General features: G+C 32.2%; 1 protein-coding gene across 1 annotated transcript in view; it reads left to right on the top strand.

The window, feature by feature from the left end:
• The first annotated feature begins 7,729 nt into the window (after positions 1 to 7,729).
• Positions 7,730 to 23,102, top strand: part of LOC134690098 (prolyl 4-hydroxylase subunit alpha-1-like) — a 52,698-nt gene continuing 37,325 nt past the window's right edge. Inside the window, exons 1-5 of the mRNA XM_063550070.1 lie at positions 7,730 to 7,740; positions 8,427 to 8,593; positions 17,873 to 18,210; positions 19,842 to 19,893; positions 21,250 to 21,383. Of these exons, the coding sequence (XP_063406140.1) occupies positions 7,730 to 7,740; positions 8,427 to 8,593; positions 17,873 to 18,210; positions 19,842 to 19,893; positions 21,250 to 21,383 (702 nt within the window). The remainder of the gene's footprint in view (positions 7,741 to 8,426; positions 8,594 to 17,872; positions 18,211 to 19,841; positions 19,894 to 21,249; positions 21,384 to 23,102) is intronic.

Below are 23,102 nucleotides of genomic sequence, written 5' to 3'. Positions count from 1 at the left end.
CACAAAAGGTAATACATTTACTTTATACCAAACAAGAAAACAAATGTTGTGGAAACACAAAGGTCGCATTCAAATAATACATGATATATTTAAAACTAATATTTTGTTTGTGAGATGGCATAGTTAGTAAAATGTAAGAAGCGTTTTCACTGAAAAAGGTTTTTGTTGATTTTTAATCAAAATTTTCCATAAATGATCAGGCAACGCGTGATCTTAATCGTGAAAGCAGTCTCAACAAGAATCAAGTTTTTATACTTTGTTCGGATAGCCCCTGTAGATACAAAGATACAGAGAAGAACATAGACAATAATATACAAAGGTACATATCTAAAACGATGATGAAATGTTTGTATTGTCCTGCATAATGTGCATTGTTGAAGATGCACTTGGACCTAGCTGAGCGACACAAGCACTACAGATCCTCTAGTTAATATATACCAGAAGATGTGTCATGAGTGCCAATGAAACAACTCTCCATGCAAGGCACAATTTTCATAAAATGAAACTTTATATGTCAAGGTACGGTCTACAACACTGAGCCTTGGCTCACACCGAATAGTAAGATATAAAGGGTCTAAAAAGTTGTAAAACTATTCAAACAGGAATACCAACAGTATAATATATGTGAAAATTTAAAAAAAAAAAAAAAAAAAAAAAAAAAAACGAAAACGAGGAACATTTATGAACTACATCAACAAACGACAACCAGGTGCAAATAAATGCAGCGTGTTTTAACGTTTAAATAGGCACCAACACCTTTCACTGAAACAATAGTGTAACATCACATCATAGAAAGATCCACTATAAAATTGAAATGAACTCAATCAAAAGACTTACAAACAAGTAGGTCCGAGACCACAATTGTCGTCCCTTGATCTTCGTTGTTCTTACAACGAATACAGTCCCTAGTGTTGACAGTGGGTTACTTCCCATTAATTTTTATACCCCTTCCAAATTAAATTCTCCATGTTTAATGTCTCAAATTGCGGGGGGGGGGGGGGGGGGAATTACACTGTAACAAAATTTGGGTCCAGAATTTTAAAGGAAAGTAGTGATTTGGTCCAGCTGAAAAAAAGGTTGAAAATTATCGGAAGCTGTCATATTTTGAGTTGGAGCCGATGAAGTTTTCTAATGAAGCGCAGGAGGTTTTTGTTTTATTTTCATTTATGTTCTAAAAGAAATGCACTACGAAATAATTGTGGTCTCGGACCAGTAAACATATAACGAACAAATCTATGGCACAAATAAATACAAACTCAATAATAATTTACGAGATGTAAATGGCTTTAAACTAGCTGTCAGTCACTGCGAGTACTCTCAGATCTGAAATGAGTGTTTTTTTTGCTTTTGTGATGTACAAGTTATAGAATAACCGTTTAACAGATGATATCAGGTATGTTCCTTACGTCGTTACTACAATCCCCTTCCCTTTTCATGAGTGTGACCTATCGAATTAGACTATTTAGCGAGTTTGTAATAACATGGGCAAAACGACGGGTGCCATGTGTGGAGCAGGATCTGTTTACCCTTCCGGAGTACCCTTCTAGAGCACCTGAGATCACCCCCAGTTTTTTTTTGGTATGGTAAGTGTTGCTTAGCCTTTTGTTTTCTATGTTGTGTCATGTGTACTTTTATTTGTCTGTTTAACTTTTTTCATTTTTAGCTATGTCGTTGTCAGTTTGTTTTCGATCTATGAGATAGTTTGTTCTTATGTTGCACTGTTACGCCACTGTACAGGGATGGGCTGAGTACTTACAAAAATGTTTGGCCCCGCCAGTCCAGCCACATTATTTATGTGCCTGTCCCAAATCAAGAGCCTGTACATATGTAGTTCAGGGTTTGTCTTTTTTTTTCATGTTTGGCGTATTTGTTTTTTATAGACTGTTTGGTTATACATTAGGCCTTTAGTTTTCTGAATTATTTTGTTTTATATTTTAATATCGGGGTCTTTTATAGCCAACAATACGGTACTGGTATTTCTCATTGATGAAGGACTAACAATTACCTTTAATTGCATACATCATCTTCGTTTGAATCTCTGTTGGATAGTTATCTCATTATTACACATCTCCTTATTATTCATAACTAGTGTATAACACCCGTTGATGTACTGTTTTCAAGTTCTATAGTGATGCTAGCGACAAAGTAGTATTAACAAGAACGTTATTGGTCAGATCAGAGTAATTTAGTCACTTAAATAATGAGAAAAATATGTCCGTTTACATTTGATTCTGTCATTCAAATGTTGAAGAGTAATCTGCCTCTTTTAATGATTTTCTAAGAGACTGATTATAATGTCGATTTTTGACATACAGCTTTACCTTTTTTTTTAATTTGTCGTTATGAATATAAAAAAAAACGACAGATATTTATTGACCATGCACGAGTTTTCTCATTCAGGTTTCCTTCATGCCTCAATACCAGATCTTCCACGATCCTAGTAACACAATACTTAACCAATGCACGTTATTCTATGCGATCTCGATACACCGAATGACGACCATGTATTATATTTTAGTAACGCTATAATCAAGCTTTTTATTGAATATATGCAGACATAATATTTAAGTTTGTCGTGTGAATTAACAACCGTTATTAAAAAAAGTACATGTTTTGCGTTTAACTTTTGACAAACTCCTCAGCATTCTTCAAACGACAATATCGACTTTATATTTGATGGACTTAATCCACGTCAACGGATACAACAAGTTATCAATCAGGTATGTACGACACACACAGATGGTACAGTCAAACAGCTAATAAACACACTAAATCGTCTTACAAAAAGTCAACTATTTAAATAATCCATCACATATTGTTAATTTGTCATACTTAACTGCCTTTACTTATTCGAATTGGTATAAATGCACATCACGACAATACAGCTGAATCTTTAGGCACTTCGTACAGAGGAATGATTTTTTTGTGGAATTTTTCATTCGTTTGTGGTTTATTATTTCATATTCTACAAGGCGAAATATTTACGTCTGTATATAAACTATCAATTTTGGCAAATGAAGAAGGAAAGTTACTCCGAGCATTTAAAAAATACATTGGGGCCCAAATCAGAGATCAGAGGTCAATATCTCTAGAACTTCAAAGGTAGGGAATAGCTTTTTATTGTTTGCCGATTTTTCATTCAAATATACTTTCTTTTATTTATTTTTTATTTTATTGACATTTTACATGTTGTTCATTGAATGCATTCATCATCATCATTTGTAAAAACCTTTGTCAACTGTCACCTGTTGTTTATAGATTGTCCTGTCAATACAGGTTTTATGTAACTATCACTTTAAATAAGCCTACAAGATACTCAACGTGTATTTATTTTTTCATAAAGGCATGTACTGTAAGCAATTACCTTTATCAGAGACTGTTTCAAAATAATTAAGACCTTACAGTGCATAAATGGCTTGAACAATATTTGATACAACGTTGTATGAAATACCTTAAACTGCGTTACTAATTTGGTCTCACTTCTGTTTTGAATCGAGCAAATAAGTCGTATGTTGAAAAAATCTGACGCAAGGTGTAATTATCTAAAAGCCTGGTTTCTTTAGTGATGATTTGTATATCCTCCGATATTAGAGTGCATTATATTTTTCAATCTGTTTGAACGACTTACGGGTTTTGTCTGGGATGGTTACCATGATGAAGTTGTTGTAGGAAAATCAACTTGAACATATAGTACATATGATCATTATGTGATCTTTTTTTTATATTGGAATTTTCCTATATCAACTCGACAAAAATGTTAAGGACTGCTTCTATTTGAAATAATGTTATTACATGTTTACTAATAGCAATGGTCAAAACTGCTATGACTAGCTATTATATCTGTCACGAAAGTTTGATAAAAAAGAGTATCATGCCAACAATTTCCAAACATTATTTCTTTTATTTTTCTCATAACTTGTCGTCCGTGGTCGTCCGTAAACTTTAACAAAAACATTCTTTTCAGTAACTACTCGGCCAATTTGATAAAATATAGATGCCCTATATATACGTTCGTTGTTTTTCACCCTGTTATCAAACACTAGCATCTCGATGCACCACCTGGTTTCTGAAATGTTTATAAAGTTTTTGTCAGTGTGATTGCAGGGACAAATTTAGACAGCAAATGTCAGAATTCTTTGCTTTATTGTTTTTATTGATATTTCTTCATAGATCTTCATAGCTTTTTTCTTCAATATATTGTGTAAAAAAAAAGTTAAATCACAAAAATACTGAATTTAGAGATGACAGTTTGCAAAATTTCCGCTTAAAACGGTGCTAGAGGCTACCACAAATATTGCATTACGTTTTTGCTCTATTGTGAACCCCTTCGCTGTGACTTTGAGAGGGTGAACAGCAATAACAATGATGTTCCATTGCCTTTTGAGTTTTTTTCTGTTCCTGTGATGAATTTGAGTCGTGGTCGGATACCCTATATATTATTTTTTTTTTTTATCAAAGTTGTGTTCTCAACCGACCCTATACTTGTGGATATTGAACATTCGATGTGTACTGATTAATATGTTGGTCTTTGATGGGTGATTCTTTTCATGAGTTGTTATTGGCTTTGAACTAAATGTCAGTAGCTGCGAGTACTCTCAGACCTGAACTTGAAGAATGTTTGTTGTGGGGATGTATAAGTATCCATCCGCATGCATTCCTCGTTTTTGTTAGATTATTTCTATTTTTATCCATCTGATGAGTTTTTTTCGATGCTTTTGATAGTTTGTTCTTATGTTGCACTGTAACACCACTCTCTATGGTTAGGGGAGGACTGGAACCTTCAAGATAAGAGTTTAACCCCGCAACAATCTGTTTGTGTCTGTCCTGAGTCAGGAGCCTGTTAATTTTTGGTTGTCGTTTGTTGCTGTGAAATCTTATTTTGAACACAGATTTATTAAAAGACTTATAATCTTTTTTCGCTTACAGCTATAAGACTTGTTGATTAGTGTTATAGTTATACAGTTGTTGTGCAATAACTGCGTATTAAATTTTATTGTAAAAATGTATTGTTATTGTGGAATATGGTTATTAAGTAGGATGGTATATTCTCTATTTCACGTGTGGTACCTTTATATTACTACCAAGCAATCCCTATTTTCAAAAGGAGAGAGATCCCTAAGATACATAACCCCTTTAACAATGGGATAGCCTCATTCTATCTCAGACTAGCAAGGATCTGTCCTTTTAATTAACCATTAAAAAATTATTTAAAACTCTATGTAATAAACCGAATGTGATCGTTGTGGAAATAAACAGTTTCTGAAAAATATCTGCTGGCTCTCAAATGTACACACCGTCCTTAAGGCATTTTAAAAAAGAAAACCCAATATTGTTTTAGTCTAAACGTGTGATGAGATTTTCCTTATTATTATAAATTAAGTAGGGGCCTCGGTACCGAGTTAAAACTGTATTCACTAGCCAATCAACACTAAGGCTGTGAGTTCGAACCCTGCTCGTGCAGGTGCACTCGACTCCAACCTTAATTGACTAGGATTGTCAGTTTTTCTATCAAAGGTCGGAGTTTTTCTCCGGACACTCCGGCTTCCGTCTTCAATAAAAACTGGCCGCCACGAAATAGCCTAAATGCGGTGCTTAAAAGTGACGTTAAACACCAAAACATTAAATCAAATCATAAATTAAGTACAATTGGTTTGTGGTAAGTTCATTTATATGCAGATGTATTCTGCCGTGTTAAATCATAAATAACAGGTTACAATTGAAATGAATGGTAATGTTCGAACATGTACTTGACTTTGATGATATTAGTGACAAGGAGATTTCAGAACATCATGCATAACTGACGAATTATGCATTTGTAATGGATGACAGATCATGTCTAACATTGGAGTCGTCTTTTACATGAAGAAAAAATTAAAAAGAATTTTAAAAAATATATACAGAAAAAAGTAGTGTAAGTTTGTTAAGTACATGTAGCTATTCTAGAAGTCACGTGTCGTCTCTTACAAAAAACGTAGTAGTGAAGGCCAGGTTGGTTGATATATCGTTTTAAAAGGCAAAAACTAAAATCCAAAAACTAAAATCTACTTGTCAAAACTAAAACATTGTACATTATCCTGTTATGTAATGTATATTTTCATTCATTACTTTAAGAGTTATAATTTCATTCTGGATGAGTTTGGCCAATCAATAAGCAGGAAAGGTTAAATAAACTAGCGTAAATCTTCATTATCTTCAGTTACATCCCAAATGATAATATCATCCCCTAAGTGCTATTTTTACTTTTAGTCTTCTTTTTACAAGTCAACAAACATTTCAACTGTGTTGAGTTCAACTTTAAACTCCATTTTCAAAACAGATTTATGTGCTTTGAATTTTGTAGCTCATATTCCGTGTTTCATTACAAACCAATGTCACCGTAGAAAATAAGACATCTATTTTGTACCAAAACAGGTATTTCAGATCTAAATATCAGGCAAAATTTGATGCAGTTTTAAAATTTTCAAAATTATAAGTAAAAAAGTGTTCTACAATGATCAACAGTTATTCAGCTTTCATTTGATACCAAAAATACAAAATATAACATATTCTACGCATTTTGAAAGTAACACTGATGTGAGGAACTATTTTGTTTTTTAATTCATTCTACTTTCTGGTATTTGCTTTCTGGCCAGGCCCAACTTAGTGGTCTAAACATAATTACTTATCACATATAGATTCTTATTGGTTGCTACATGATGTGGCTGAGATACAGCAGCAACAATTAGCTTTAATAAGATAGATAATTACAGACTATGCATGCACGTCTCAGGATAAGGCATCACATGCCGGAAAACTGACTATGTGTATTTCAATCTTGATCAATTGTCTGTAATTCATATTCGTTTTACTATGAATATATTGCACACTGAAATTCAATACTAGTATCAAAATATCAAATATTTACACGTGTTAATTTGCTTTGGTAATCTGCAAAAAGCATGGCTGTATGATAACACATACTCTTAAAGTAAATCCATTTTATATTAATAAAAAAATAAAGCAAATAACGCCTGTCTAATACTAAATCAACAACCATATGCACACATATAACTTAAATTAGGATACAGCGAAGCAGTCCATAGCTTTTTAGAAAGCTCAAACTTGTAACCTTAAGATGCTAGCGTCAGTGATAAGGTTTTTTTGATAGATTTAACGCATGGTTAGCGTCATAATTATAAAACTGGTATATGTGTCATTATAAAAAAACCAACACCACATATGTTATTTAGTCTTTTGAAGTCGTGGACAACTTCACCTGCATATGGGATATATAGATTCTTACATTGGTACCAGTGGACCGAGCCGCTTCGGCGAGGACTTTAAAATTTATAATTTAACTATCGAGATTGGATAAATCCGATAATTCACGAGTAACTATGAAAGAATCTGTTTCTCTAATGATTAAAAAAAACATTTTCTTTTTTAGTTAACCGAAAATCCCCTTCGATTGCCCGACATTGCACGAAGTTGTCGATTTCATTAACACCTGTTAGCATATTTTGATTCATCCAGTTAGCTGAAAAGGTCATGACCCTTAAAATCATCCAATGATGTTCTGAGATCACCGGCAAACCACACGTTGATTAAATTTTTTTACACAATGGTTTCGGAAAGCGATAAATTTCCATAGAATTAGAGAAATGTATTTACCAACTTATGCGGTATTAGAAGAGAATGCAGCTGCTTCTGGGACCTTATTAAACGTCAACAGTGTCTGAGTAGAAAGTTGATGAACCAGAAGTATGTCAAAGAACGACGATTCTTCCTTTTTCTAAAAAACATTATCCGAAGGTACCTAGACCGTGTTGATAAATGTTTCGTATCAACTTCACAAGTGGTCTTGAAGTATAGATTCTGGGTTATTCTTTAATATTCTTTTATTTGTCATTATGAATATGAATTTTACTGTTTAGTCTGTTTACGGTGATATCATATTGTACTCATGTATCCCGTCATTGTTTAATTGTGAGTAAAAAAATGTATTCTTGTCTTTTACTGCTGTTAATGTGATTTGTCTGACTTTATGCCTTTTTGTGTTTCTTTGTTACATATTTGTTTGTTTACATAGTGATTAAGATTATAACATAATATTGACTGCTGTATCCCTACTTTTGACATTTATACCTATTATTACTGTCTGTTTGTTCACACAGTGTTGTCAATTGAATAGAATTGTATGCGACTGTCATACTAGTTAGAGGTTAAGCTAGCTATTAAACCTGGTTTAAAACACATTTTTTCTACATAAGCTATGCCTGTTCCAAGTCAGGAATATAGCAGTTATCCATTCAAATGATGTGTTTGAGCTTTTGGTTTTGCCATTTGATTACGGGCTTTCCGTTCTGAATTTCCTCGGAGTTTCCTTTTTTTAACCGATAATGTACAATCAAAATATATTATGATTTTTACCTCGTTTTATTTTTTAGATTATTAAATGACCTAGAATCAGCTGTAACAGACAGCAGTCAAAATCAAAGATATGCAGAAAATCCAATAAATTCCTTTCATCTGCTTGGAAGATTTGTATACAAATGGCCAGTCGTTTACAGTAACATATTATGTGCAGAATGTAGACTAGATGATGCTGCGCTATGTAAGTTTTAGTTGTAGTTTTTTACGAAATTTCAGTTATGTGAATAAATTGTAATCTGTTTATGGAAACATTTATTACAATATTGTTTTATTTCCTATTACATCTTATTGTCTTTAGCGTTAAGGTTGCAGTCTTGTTATTGACTGCTCCATATGCTTACTTGCAAAACAGCTGATTTTTGAAAATAAAAAAATAAAAAATGCTACATAGAAATTTTTGTTCATGTTCATATCATGCATGTACTAATGTGAAATTGTGATTTAATAGGGGGAGTGGGTCTTGCCACGAAGAGTAAAAAGTTACGTTACCCTGAAAACAAAACATTTTTTTTTCTACTTTCTGTTTGCTGTTTTTACTAGGCCGAACCACTTCCAATAAACATGATATCCTTCATTTTTCCTGAATTGAAACCCCAAAAAGATACAAGATTTTTTTTAATCAATGTATGTTTCAATTCAGCATAAACCTATAATCAAACAGAAAATTGAGTCCAGAAAAAAAAAATCAGAAAAAAATGGACTATTTTGTTTCCCTCCATGTTTTGACATGCACCGATAACTGGAGTTGTAATACAAGAATTGTACCTATAACAATGATGACATGTATAAAAAAAAATCATTTACTTAGTTTCATTTAGTAGCCATATTTGAACATAAAAAATGCCATTAAAAGAACTGAATAGTTGTATTAATAAAAATAACCTCACTATTAAAGCAGTACCCCTTTCTGAAAACAGGCAAAATTTGGAAATCAGTCATGTCTATCAAATGATCTGTAAATCTCATTCTAGTCTATCTTTATGAATGTTTTCTTATTATTTGGATACTGTAAAGCTAGCAGAATATTCTTATCTATTATTTTTATTTTTTCCTTCTCTTTGATTGAACTATCTTCAATAGTTTACCCCTCCCCCTTTTTTCAATGAAATCTACCCAAGTGGGCCTCTTGTTTAAGTCATATTGAAAAACTACCCAAAACTTTTTCATATTGAAGAATTTGCTATAATACAACTATCTAAAGACAAGAAAAAGAAAGACAATACCTTTATCTTTTTTTTTTACTATACAGGTCTTTCTTTATACATGCCTACTATATCATGGTTTTTAGACTGTACTTGACACCCCATTGCATATAAAATTTGCAATAAAAATCAAGAAAACACAAAATGAATAATCAAGTTGGTGTTTTGGGTAAGAACATTGATTACTTGCAACACCTAATCACAAAAACCCTTGTCATGATGGATAGTTTTAGAAATATTCTACTTTATAAACAAATTTTGAACCCCAATATGGAAATTTCAATTAACCATGCAGTGCCACAGACAGGAAAAGAAATATAAACTCATGCAAAGCGAATATTTTGTAAAAATCTTTCCACCAAAAGTTCATTTTTATACATATTCTACCTAAATGTCAACAATTGAGCCATAAAAATAATAACCCTTAAGAAAAAAAACACACTTTTGCATGTGGCTGTCCCTTCAACTTTGCACTGATTTTCAATAAAACTGTGCAACTAGAATTTTCATCGCATGAAAAGATTTCATAGAGGAAAAAAATCATTCTATGTTCTTTTTAATTGAAAATCATGTAATACCATCAAAATCTCAATTTGTATCAAACTGTTGTGTTTTATATCTATAAATACTTTTGAATGGTGTCTAGCATAAAAAAGCACAATTATTACATAATTTTAGTTTTTTCAGTGTAACTTGATACCCCATGATTTTTTTCTCTTAAAAAGTCCTTAAATCATGAAGTTTTGTCATTCTTGGTACACAAAAGTCCACATAAGCTACTTCCTTTCAGTGAACATATGAAAAAATTACCCTCTGCAGGTTTCAGCCTTGGTATTGACTGCTCCATATGCTTACATGCAAAACAGCTGATCTTTGAAAAAAAAAAAAAAAGAAGGCTACATAGAAAAATTTGTTCATATTCATATCATGTATGTACTAATGTGAAATTGTGATAAAAAAAGTGGGTCTTGCCATGAAGAATAAAAAGTTACGTAACCCTGAAGTCTAAACTTTTTTTTTAACTTTCTGATTGCTGTTTTATTAGGCCGCACCACTTTCAGTAAACATGATATCCTTCCACTTTCCTGAATTGATATCCCCAAAAAGATGCAAGATTTTTTTTAATCAATGTATGTTTCAATTCAGAATAAACTTATAATCAAACAGAACAAATTGAGTCCAGAAAATAAATCAGAAAAAAAGACCGTTCTGTTTCCCTCTATGTTTTGACATGCACCTTATTAAAGACTGATACCTCAAACATCAAAAGAAAACATATATAATTATACAATATGCGTACTTAGAATATAAAATGATAATTTGACAGAGATATACACTAATGCATGGTGAGAGAACATTTTTTAAAATTTAAACTTTCAGTGGGGTTTTTTTCTGGAGAAAAAAATTTAATATACAATTTAGGGGTTTTCTTAAATATTTTCAAATACAATTAGTCGATGGTAACAAACAAACATCAATCAAAAGTTTTTCAGCAGATTGATTTTAATAAATATTAGATACAATCACAATGGAGGAGCGTTGAGCGGCTTATATTTTCAATAAAAATTAAATAAAAACACAATACACCATTAATCGAGTTATTAAAACATGCTTGTCAAAATTATTATGTTTATACTACTACGAATATAACACTAAGGAGATTAAATTTGCCTTCGAATTGTCAACATCTTTAAAAAGAATGTTATCAATTTTAAGCAAAGCAACTGAACAATCGAGTACATTTAAGCAAGTTTTTGACAAGAAAAAAAACGATATACTGTCAGATGTATAACTATTTGATTATATTCAGTAAAAGATAACTTGTTATTCTGGCACACTCTTCGAAAACCAAGCATCTTACAACCTTACTCCATATAATACCTCGTATTTTAGGACAAACTCGATTGGTCACTTTGGTATATACATATATCGTCCATCGTCGACATTAAATACGAAACCTTTTATTAAATTAATTTATCAAGACTAAATTTGTCAGATAAAGCTGTAATCTAATAAATTGTTAGTAATTTTTGGTTAATATCTATATGGAGATATAGTAATTTTGGTAGTTTGGCAAAGACAGCTGTTGGTCGAAATTCCTTCAAATGAGTGAACCAAAATAAAATCATATGCGATAGTTTTTTTTATATCTCGTAACTTTTAAAAGAGTAATATGATAAACGTAAATGTTCCGGGTTAAGTGTAGTTCATGGATAAGTTCATTACATTCGTATCAATCATGTCGGGAAAAGGCTTTCCTTTTTAATCATGAACTTGCTTAGTACCGTACGTTCTGAAATGGAAAGGTATTCTTCTCATACTATCTGATTATCAAATATATACAATAGATATGTACAATAGAATGTAATTACAGATGTTATTTCCTTTTCTTAGACTTCCTGATATTCATAACGTGTCATATGGCAATTAATACAATCACGATCGTTTAACATGTTTGAGACTAAAGCATGATATAATACTTATATACTGTATTAAAAAGCACTTTACGCCCATATGGGCCCATGCTTACAACATTATAATACATAATATACAGTTTACATATTATATAAAACAATGAAAATAAACAATGCAGACACAATATACATAAATCGTCCGATAAAGATAATCTGAGTTTTTGAGCTAATAGCTTTATGTGCTAGCTACATCTTTTGAAATCAATGTTAAAAAAATCAAAAGCTGTATGTTTAAAGTTATCATCAAGTACATAACACTTCAGGACTTAAACTACATACATAAATAAAAAACTCAAACTAATGTTATCTATTGTTGATCATGGTTCATTATGATTGATCCTGTAAATATTCAATAAATTCAGTTTTCTTTTTAAGTGTAACCTTGCCTAAGAGTGTTTAGAGGTGTAAATGTGTGTCTTTTTTAACAGTTTTATCTTTCCAAAAGTTTCATTTTGAGCTTGTGGAAGTCGAATAAATAATAATACACATCATCATCGTTCATCTTTAAATCTTTATAACAATGAATTTTGGCTGGTCGAAACAGTCTTCAAGTAGTAAATCTTTATTATTGACCTAAGTATCCCTGTTTCAGTGGACATATCTTTCAATAACTGAACTTTCTACGCACAAATGCTAAATGCAACTTTCCATGTTTAACATTTAATGATTTGAATGCACTTATTGTCTAACAAATAAATACCGTATAAACGATGTATTTTATCTTGTTATGGGGGAATGTACTCAAGCTGACTTTAATAACGAAGGATTATTTCACATTCAATTGTCCTTACCATTTCAAATCTAGTAAATTTTGCTTTATTACAACTTATATTGCAAAATCGTTGCTGAAGGCTCTTGAATGTCTTTAGCCTAAACAGAAATAATGTGCACTGAATTTACAAAGTTGATAAAAAGAATCTATTATATAGGTCTATATAAAGAAATCCAACTGTCTGACACTGATGTACTAAATTTGCCTGCTGAATATATTAAAATTAGAATCACGGTAATAGAAAATCAGATTGGACTATTGTTCATAGTTTAAAAAACAATTATATCATTCACTGAATTTGTTTAGTGCATATTATTAATAACTGTACATAATTAAAGTACATCAACTGCGTATTCCGACAATAAATGTCTTTTTAGTGATGACCGAGTCCAAAATATTGAAACTAAAATGTTTTCAATAGTTTATTTAATAGGTCCCCTTAAAGGAATTTGATCTCTTGAAATCATATGTTCATTGTCAGTTACTATTAAATAAACGATAAGGCAGATCTAACCTTGGTAAAGGAGTGCTTTCATTTTTGGTTTAATTGTAGTTTGATGAGCTGGATAAGATTGAATGAGATTTGGAAGTGCATGTGTAAGTTTCGGTCTTTTAAATAAAATTTATCAATATGATGAAAACTAAAGCTTGATATTGATACTTTTGTTAGAACATGCCAGTGCGGGTCCTGGCATTTAATGCCATTCGTGTTTATTAAGCTGGGGAAAAACACATATAACAGGCAACACTTCCGGGATCACACGAGGCTTAAAACCATAATGATAAGACTATACTATGGTTAAGAATTCAAATTGTACAATATACTTACTGATGATTAATTCTTTTAAAGCTGGAGAAAATTCCATATCAAGCTGACTTCATCTCTTTTTGAAAGATAAGGAACATAAATAAAGGCAACAGTAGTATACCGATGTTCAACATCAATGTGTCAATGTTTCCCTTAATCGTTGAAAATTTGTCCAAATAAATGGTATGCCTTGAAACAGATTTATTATAGTTTGAATGGTTCATCGAAATTCAATTATGATTTCTTCTGTATTTTCTAAATTGAAATTGAAAAAAAAGACAATGACGTCACAAGTAAAGAACTGTCTGCAAATCATTGAAAAGGAATGATAAACTTTGAGATATCGTTTAAACATCATACGCAAAACATATTCCATCCTTTTGTCGTTTATAACGATCTTAACTTTCAATAGCTAAATTTTAGTAATTTCAATAACTGGACAAGCTTCACGTTTTAACATTTAAAATGCATTTGTCATGAGTGGAGAAATATTATAAAACACTTGATGCAGTGGTAGAATCTAAATGGCATTTCAATTTCTAAAGGGTAACTCCGGATTCATACTAAAATGTTCGACAAAAGATACGATTTGTCATTCCCTATTGTTAATTATCCTTTTTTATACGGCGATGTTTCTTTTGGTTCCATTGTATGGTATTTATATATCCCAACTAGTTGATTATGCCCCTATGTGTAGTGATGTCGTAGATTTTAACGAATGTAATAAATGAATCACCGGTAAATTATTGAGTCAGGGATATCGTTACCATCAGTTGCTTAAAACTTTTACTGAATTTTTTCAAAGATACAAATATTTGATATTAGTTACGGTTATATTACAAATATTGTAATTACATCTTTGAATTTAGTTTACATTGACACTTATATCGATTTAGTCATCAGCAAATTAAAACATAACTAAATTTGTATTCTTTTCAAACGAGATGTATAAATACACATCAATGTTATTTTTTCTTTTCTAGGTTAACTCCTTAGTATTCTACTGCCTGTCGATACTTTTATGTTTGGCATTGCACAAGTCGTGTCTTCTTTGACTGTCCATGACGTTACAATACTTATGACCTGGGATGTATTTTTTTTTTATTATTAATTGTTTTTGGATTTTAAATATTCTTTCAGTTATTGCGAGTCCTCTCAAATCGTACTTTCTTTTTAATTTGACCTGTTTGTTATGGTTTTTTTTTTTGTTATCAAAATTAAGAATGGAAATGGGGAATGTGTCAAGGCGACAACAACCCGACCATAGAGCAGACAACAGCAGAAGGTCACCAATCGGTATTCAATGTAGCGAGAAACTCCCGCACCCGGAGTCGTCCTTCAGATGAATGTTTACTTGATTAGGGTTATATCTCTTCTCTTTATGGTATTACTTTAATTTTTCACTTCTGTTGTATGAAGTATGAACAACAAAATATTTTTTGGGGTTTACATATTTCCGTTCCCTTTTCATACTGTATACCGTACAACAAAATTATTTTCATTAACCTGTTTCTATTATTCTATTTGGCGGCATTTTGTTCAATTTTGTTTTGAAAAAATTCATTCAGCTCAAGCGTTTGTCTAGCGTATACCTGTAAACTGCACGCACATAATATACACGCTACACGAGCGTTGAAAACGCTACAGATAAGTTTGAGACACGTTAAGGGCATATTGCATACAAAAATACTCGTCGCCTTAAAGCTTTCATTCAGGAGAAGAAGTCCGATACGGGTGAAACTTCATAAAACCTACCGGTACAGAAGATATTACACCCTCTCCAACCATGCAACATGGGACTAGACATAGAAGTACAGGAACTACTTCCATTAGTTTGAGCTGTGCAAGATCTACAAAAATATCTCGCCTGCCTCAAAGGTGCATAGGATCGACCATGGTCCAGCACTAATGATACAAGTACCAACCAGAGTTACAATGACGTGGTAGTAAGTCTTTAAAAGCCACCGAGCGGCCTCCAAAAATGGGGAAAAAACACTATTTAGTCGGGTATTAACCGAGCATTAAGATTTAAAAACAAAAATCAAACAAAACTAAACAGCTTTATTGATTAACAAAATAATTTACAAAAAAAACTTGACCGACATGAATTATGAACAACAACCACTGTACTACATGTTCCTGGCATTAGAATGGACATTGGCACATAAACAATGTGGTGGCCATAAACCCAACCCTCCGAATGAACCAAACCTTAAGGACAACACATCGCAAGAAAAATCTGTAAAATATCAGTTGCAATTTCGCGTCCCTAAAAATATGAGTACGGTGCACAATAATCACTTACATAATTTAAACAATAGACACAATTAAATCACTGGAATAATCGCCCTTACCGAAAGCTATTTCAAATCTCGTGAACATGTAGACGAACCAGTGGACATAGACGGACTGGTAAACATGTAAACAGACGGGCGAATGTGACAGACTTATTGACAAACATTCACACATAGACAGACCTGCAGTAGGGAATGTAGAAAGACTAGGAGAAACGCTAAGGTACGCTTTACGCACACAATACACGCTTAAAGCTCGTTGTGCACACGATACAGATATGATTGACAGGTTGAATGCATCAAAATTTCTAGCGTGTTGGTAGCATGCATTATTTTTTTTACCACGGCCGACGTACGTCGGATCTATACGTTGATGTGTGAAATTCTTATGCACAACACAAGTAATATAAGACAATACATCTTTGTTAAACAATTATCTAATATATATATAATTCCAAACAAGCATTTGGGTTTACGATTGCATTTCTTTTTTAAAGAAAGCAACTTGTTCTGAAATTGTAACATGTAACCTTATTTTATTGATTTTGTATTAACAGTGTGTCATAGGTCCAATTTATTCCTTCAGTGTATATCCTCTTTTGTTAATATGTCTCTGACTTGACTGAGATAAGCCATTTCAAATGCTATTTTATAGTGTGTTTTTTTGTTTGTGTTGTTATGTAACAATGTTGTTTCAGATGAATGCGACAGTTGGTACTTATTAAAACGTTTAAACCCGCTGCATTTGTTTATACCTGTCCTAAGTTATGAATCGGATATCCAGTATTTGTCGTTTGTTGATGTGATTCAAACGTGTTTAGCCACATTATTTATGTATGTGCCTGTCCCAAGTCAGGAGCCTGTATTTCTGTGGTTGTCGTTTGTTTATGTGTTACATATTTGTTTTTTCGTTCATTTTTTTACATAAATAAGGCCGATCATGAGTTTTCTCGCTTGAATTGTTTTACATTGTCTTATCGGGGCCTTTTATAGCCGACTATATGCGGTATGGGCTTTGTTCATTGTTGAAGGCCGTACGGTGACCTATAATTGTTAATGTTTGTGTCATTTTGGTCTTTTGTGGATAGTTGTCTCATTGGCAATCATACCACATCTTCTTTTTTATATTATCGTTTCTCCTTTTTTATATAGATAAGACCGTTGGGTTTTCCTGTTTGAATTGATACACACATGTCCTTTTTGTGCCCATTATAGCTTGCTATTCGGAGTGAGCCAATCAACACGTACTTTGATTTATTAAGGTTTACTTTTACAAATTGTTACTTTGATGAGCGAGTTGTCTCATTGGCACTCATACCACATTTTCTGATGTTTATTGTTATCTGTTTCCCTACTATATTGTGTTTACTTTGTATCATAAATGTTCATTCCTGTCATTATTTGTTCCTTATTATTTTTTAAAAGATATATTTATATATAATTTGTCTAAATAACAACTCATCGTTTGATCTGTTAAATCCTGAAGCAATTTTTTGTTTTTTTTTCTGGCCGGGATTCGAACTCATGCTACTGTTATATCGTAGCACCAAATCGCCTTGCATGATGCCCAGGAGCCAATTTGTTTTCTTACAAACATACAATATTTATTAAGTCTAGAAGTTCCAGACTTATAACAGACACAAAAGTACATCGGCTGTTAACGTGTTTTAGTGAGATGACAACCTATCCCAATAACCTCTAGTAAATGTTGATTGAACATACACACACCAATACTTACAGTTAAAAGAAGTCCTATGAAAAGGTAACAGACGAATCTTATTAAAATGTTAATGATGAATTCAGATCCACAAATGACCAGCAGTTACTGACATTCTAACTTAAGACCTCAATTAAAATGATCGACATATATCAAATGCAATTTAGATCCAACAAATATTTTTATTTTTCAGATTTAAATACAACATATCAAATAGTTAGTACACACATCGTTCACTGGCCAGGGGAATACGATGTAAAAGCATCAGCACAAGCCTTATTACGCCTCCGAACGTTTTATTATTTTAACATTGACAAAGCTATCAATGGTGTTCTTTTTGATGACCATTGTCAACCGCTTAATCCATCACAAGTACTGAAGATTATAAGAATCGCCATAGACAATAGTTTGCTAAACGAGGCGAGGCTATGGTGTGAAGCTCTACTGCGCAGGCTACCGTTTACTTCATATCAAGACGAAAATATCAATGAATTGGCTATCCATAGATTTTTGGCCGCTATATACAATCAGGTTAGAATTTCATATGTTAACAAATCAGTTTTTAAAAGAATTTTTGCAAAAGATATGCATTGATTTATCATGTCTTGTACAAAAACTTTTAAAAATGTGGTGGCCACACATTAAATAATAATAGTACAAAGATGACTGGTAACTTAAAGTCATCTTGTGACTTTATGATATGTGTTTACAGATAATTTACAGGGGCGGATACAGCCATTTTAAAAAGGGGGGTTCCGGACCCAGGACAAAGGGGGAGGGGGTCCAACTATAGGTCCCTATTCAAATTCTTTGATCGGCAAAAAAGGGGGGTTCCAACCCCCGGACCCCCCCCCCCCTGGATCTGCCAATGAGTTGACATCAAACACATTCAAGGTTTAATATAAAGAAATTTGAAAGATTTTAAGTATTCTTAATTTGAATATGAATGTGAATATATAGACAATAACTGTTTAGTATCTTTAAATATCAGCTGTATTTGTACGAGGCTAGGAAACAAGGTGTATTCAAACTTTTAGCGAGCTACTTCACCTGTTTCGAGCCGAGTAGAAATACAGCTGATATTTAAAGACTTTAAACAGTTATTGTCTTTATTCTGCAATTAATTCTGTATATTGTTTGGGTTTTGAAAGACACAAAATCTAACAAATTTAGCATTTATTTTCGATTTGTTATCTCTTTAGGCCCGCGTAGTAATCACACATAACGCTGAAGACGGGTTCGCAAAAAAAAGGATCTTGAATGGTCAACAATAATACATCATTTAAGGTGAACAGTTATCTATTTTAACATAACAACTAATTTCGACAGTAAAAACAAATAACAAAACATTGTCAAATTTAAAACAGAAGTGTACGAGTTGGCCTCCGCGTAAGACTTGACATTACTAGTAACTAAACATGCATGCTGAAATTGACATGGTTGATTTTGTAACACAATCATACACATTCAAGTTTTGAAATCGACAATTGTCATCGTCATTGGAGAGGGAATGCAACTTGAATACACATTCTGATGTTACACATGTTCAAACGATACTCAGTCCGGCAGTGGGCGGAGCTTTAAAGCGACATCTGTATAGTATACAGATACAGCATAGCGACATCTGTAGGGCTGTATCTGTATACTAGTAGTAGGAAACCCAATTGCAAGATAAACAATTTTAACCTGCTGATGCACATAAACAAGCCGTTCTTAACTATGATACACGTAGCTTTATATCAATGTTCTGACTCTCATAAATCTATATCGCTCTTGAACAAATGAAACTTTTTTCATCGGAATGATAACAAATGAGGAACAAAGCAAAAATTCAAAGATACAATATTTTGTTAGACGTTCTTTATCAGAAGCCTATGGGATATTCAACAAAGAAACTATATGAATTTTATCTAATGTATGTACATAAATAACGAACACTATAAAATCAAAAACATAAAACCATTTACATTCAAAAGAAACAATGACACGTACAAATGATATCGACATAAAAGAAAAAGTGTTAATTTGCATAAGAACTCAACTTTTAACATATACTGTATAAAATACGATATGATTTAGGCTCATAATTCTAACAAAATGAATAAAAAGTAATCAATAAAGATCAATAAAATATATGCAATAATTTTCAGTTTATATTGTAGGCTGGTATGCATAAAAAAGCAGCAGACATTTTGTTACAATTAACACAGTCTGGTAAGACTATGAATATTTGCAATAAAATACAAAAAATTCTGTAATTTGAAAAAAATAAACGATCATTGAATCATAATGAAAGTTAGAAAAAATGTTTTACTGTGTTTGTAGGTTTTTGAGCTGTGTTAGAAATTGGGGAAAGTTGTAAAGGACTATCATTATCCATATAGGCCTGGAAATAACGTCTAAACATAAATCGTATGCGTCCATTTATTGATCAGTGGAAAACAACAGTGATTGCAAACAAAATAAAATCATCGGAAGAGCCCATTCTCGTCGCCAATGTAACGTTGGTAGCCTATATATATTACCTAAGAGACAAGCCATGTGTACTGATTAACATACTTAAATATAATGCTAGAGCTAAGTAATCAACACAAATACATAAAGCAATACGACGCGACCGTATCTGTGTATTATAAAATTATAATCCTGGTACTTTTGATAACTATCTGCTATGTCCATCAACACAACACGTGCGTGAACTCTGAACTGTATAGATATTTATGATTGAATGAAAGTTACAATATTACAAGAGACATTTCCATTTCAAATCGTTAAGCAACACGTCATATCTCTTTGAACTTTTTTTATGATATTTCAAGCTACACACTCAGATTCAAAACGCAAACTGATGGCCAAATTTAGGTGAGGTGTAACACATTTAAAACCGGTAGAATTAGCCTATGGGTGTTAGTTGTGAAGCACTAAATAATAAAGAAGGTATGCTATTTCAGACTCACAGTCCACCATCAAGCCTTGTAGACCGAGCGCTAGCAGATATAAAAGAAACTTGACAAATTTGGTTCTTTAATAATCAGTAACACTCAAAACTGATCTTATGAAAGACATAAAAGTATGAATATATGCTGAAATGTTTTGTCCATATTTTTTTATTTTTTTAATTCAACCAATTTACAATCGGGCTTTATGTTCATGATAATTTATTAGCTATCAACGATCACATTCAATTCGCCTTACTATGCATTAGTATGTCAATGGCGAGGAATCGGCTACAAGGCTTGATACACCCGGGAATAGTTTATCAAGAGTTTATTGACCAATCGAAAGTAAACGAAAGTAACATATCATACAATTGGCGTGTTCTATGTTTTTTCTTTGTAATTTACCATCATTGGGATAGATCAAAACATGATACCTAGATGTGTATATCTACTAGAGAATCTACGTAACCAAAAGGAACATTAAATAAATAACAAAAACATCAAAGATCTTCATTGGAACTGATGAAACAAATTAAATAAAATATTAACAAAAAATCTGATGTAGTAGCATTTTTGTAATTGATAAAAATGTTATAGTTTCGTAGTATTTCATATATCTATTTTCATCTAGGACACTCTGAAGTCGACCAAGAGTATGAATTTTATAAAACCAGTATCAATGAAACAGATGAGAAACAAAATATAGCACTGACCAAAGAGGAATATGATAATCATTATAAACAGTTATGCAGAGAAAATAGAAAAGTATGTATAATTGCTGTGTGAAATTTTTTTTCTGCATTGGCTACAGGAAAGTGTGGGGTGGGATTAACTAATGTTTGACGTGTCACGGTACTTATATATCCCAAATTCATGTTTTTGGTTTTGATGTTATATTTGTTATTCTCTTAGGATTTTGTCTGATGCTTAGTCCGTTTCTGTGTGTGTTACATTTTAATGTTGTGTCGTTGTTCTCCTCTTATATTTAATGCGTTTCCCTCAGTTTTAGTTTGTTACCCCGATTTTGTTTTTTGTTCATGGATTTATGAGTTTTGAACAGCGGTATACTACTGTTGCCTTTATTTAACCCTGTCGAATGTATGCGCCTGTCCGAATCTGGAAACTCTGGCCTTTGATAGTGTTGTGGTTTTTTTAAATTTTCATTTACTAGTATATGTTTAGACGTTGAGTGTCGTAACGTGCACTGAACTAGTACACATTTGTGTTGCTGAAGCCCGCCTCCAGAACTTTCTCGATGTGTGGAATACCCATTGGTTAGCTGCTTCATGCTGGTTGGACGGGTTGGTGCCTCTCTGACACAATACCCACTTTCATTCTGAATTTTATTGAAATTACATCTTCCAAACATGTTAAAACAAAGAAAATACTCATATGTCGAATAGTATTGCCGAACGAAAATTTAAAAAAAAACCAGGTACATGATTAAGAAGCGTTTACTGTGAAAGGTAAAGAATTGATTTAAAAAATAACAAAACAAATAACCAAAAAACATTCAGAAATCATTGGCAATGTATAATGTCTATAACCCCATCGATCTATTAAAACTCATATATGGTTTAACTTCGACAGTGATATAATCAATATAATTTGAGTGCGCACAAAACTTTGACGTAGACAATCTTCATCAGACATGTTCAAGACCTGACAATAGGAAAATCCATGATGACAAATAGCATCCTATTTTGAAATTGGAGATTATGTTTTCTAATTTGATGAAACGCTTATATAAGAAACCACAGTAACACAAATATAGCTCCTGAAGTCCATGCACCGGTTTTAAGAACGTTTAAATTCGCTTAAGGAAAAATTTATATTCATTTGTGAAAACAGTGAATATCTGATAATTTTAAGTGCCTATCAAGTTGTTTTAATCTCGAGAAAAATGTTAATGAAAATTGTTATCCATATAAAAGTGAATAAAAAATGAAAAATATTAATGTAGTACACGACAAATCCATGGTCTCTTGTTTTCCATGTCAAATTCCAATATTTTTAGCAGATACAACTTGGTTTTTAAAAAATTTCAAATGAGGTGACAATCATTACTTGTACTGAAAAAATATCCACATACCTTTAAGGATATCTTAAAAAGGAACTGGTTCCGGGACCTACAAACATACCAAAACAGGTACTTCAGATCAAGCAAAGAGGCAAACATGTACCCTCCTTTTTAAATGACAAGCATTTTTTATTATTTTAAATTATACGTGAAATGTGTTCTACAATGATCACCTTTCATTCAACTTTCAATTGATACCAAAATTAAGAAATTATTCTTGATAGTTTGAAAGTTACAACCATGCATAAAAACCCTCATCATAGATACCAGGATTAAAATTATATGTATGCGCCAGACTTGCGTTTAGTGCACAGAAGACTCTCATCAGTGACGCTTGAATAAAAAAAATGTTAAAAGGCCAAACAAAGTGCAAAGTTGAAAAGCATTGTGAATCAAAAATTCAT

The sequence above is a fragment of the Mytilus trossulus genome, chromosome 11, assembly GCF_036588685.1.
Source record: "Mytilus trossulus isolate FHL-02 chromosome 11, PNRI_Mtr1.1.1.hap1, whole genome shotgun sequence".
Classification (NCBI taxonomy): Eukaryota; Metazoa; Mollusca; class Bivalvia; order Mytilida; family Mytilidae; genus Mytilus; species Mytilus trossulus.
This window is presented reverse-complemented; position numbering and strand designations above follow the sequence as displayed.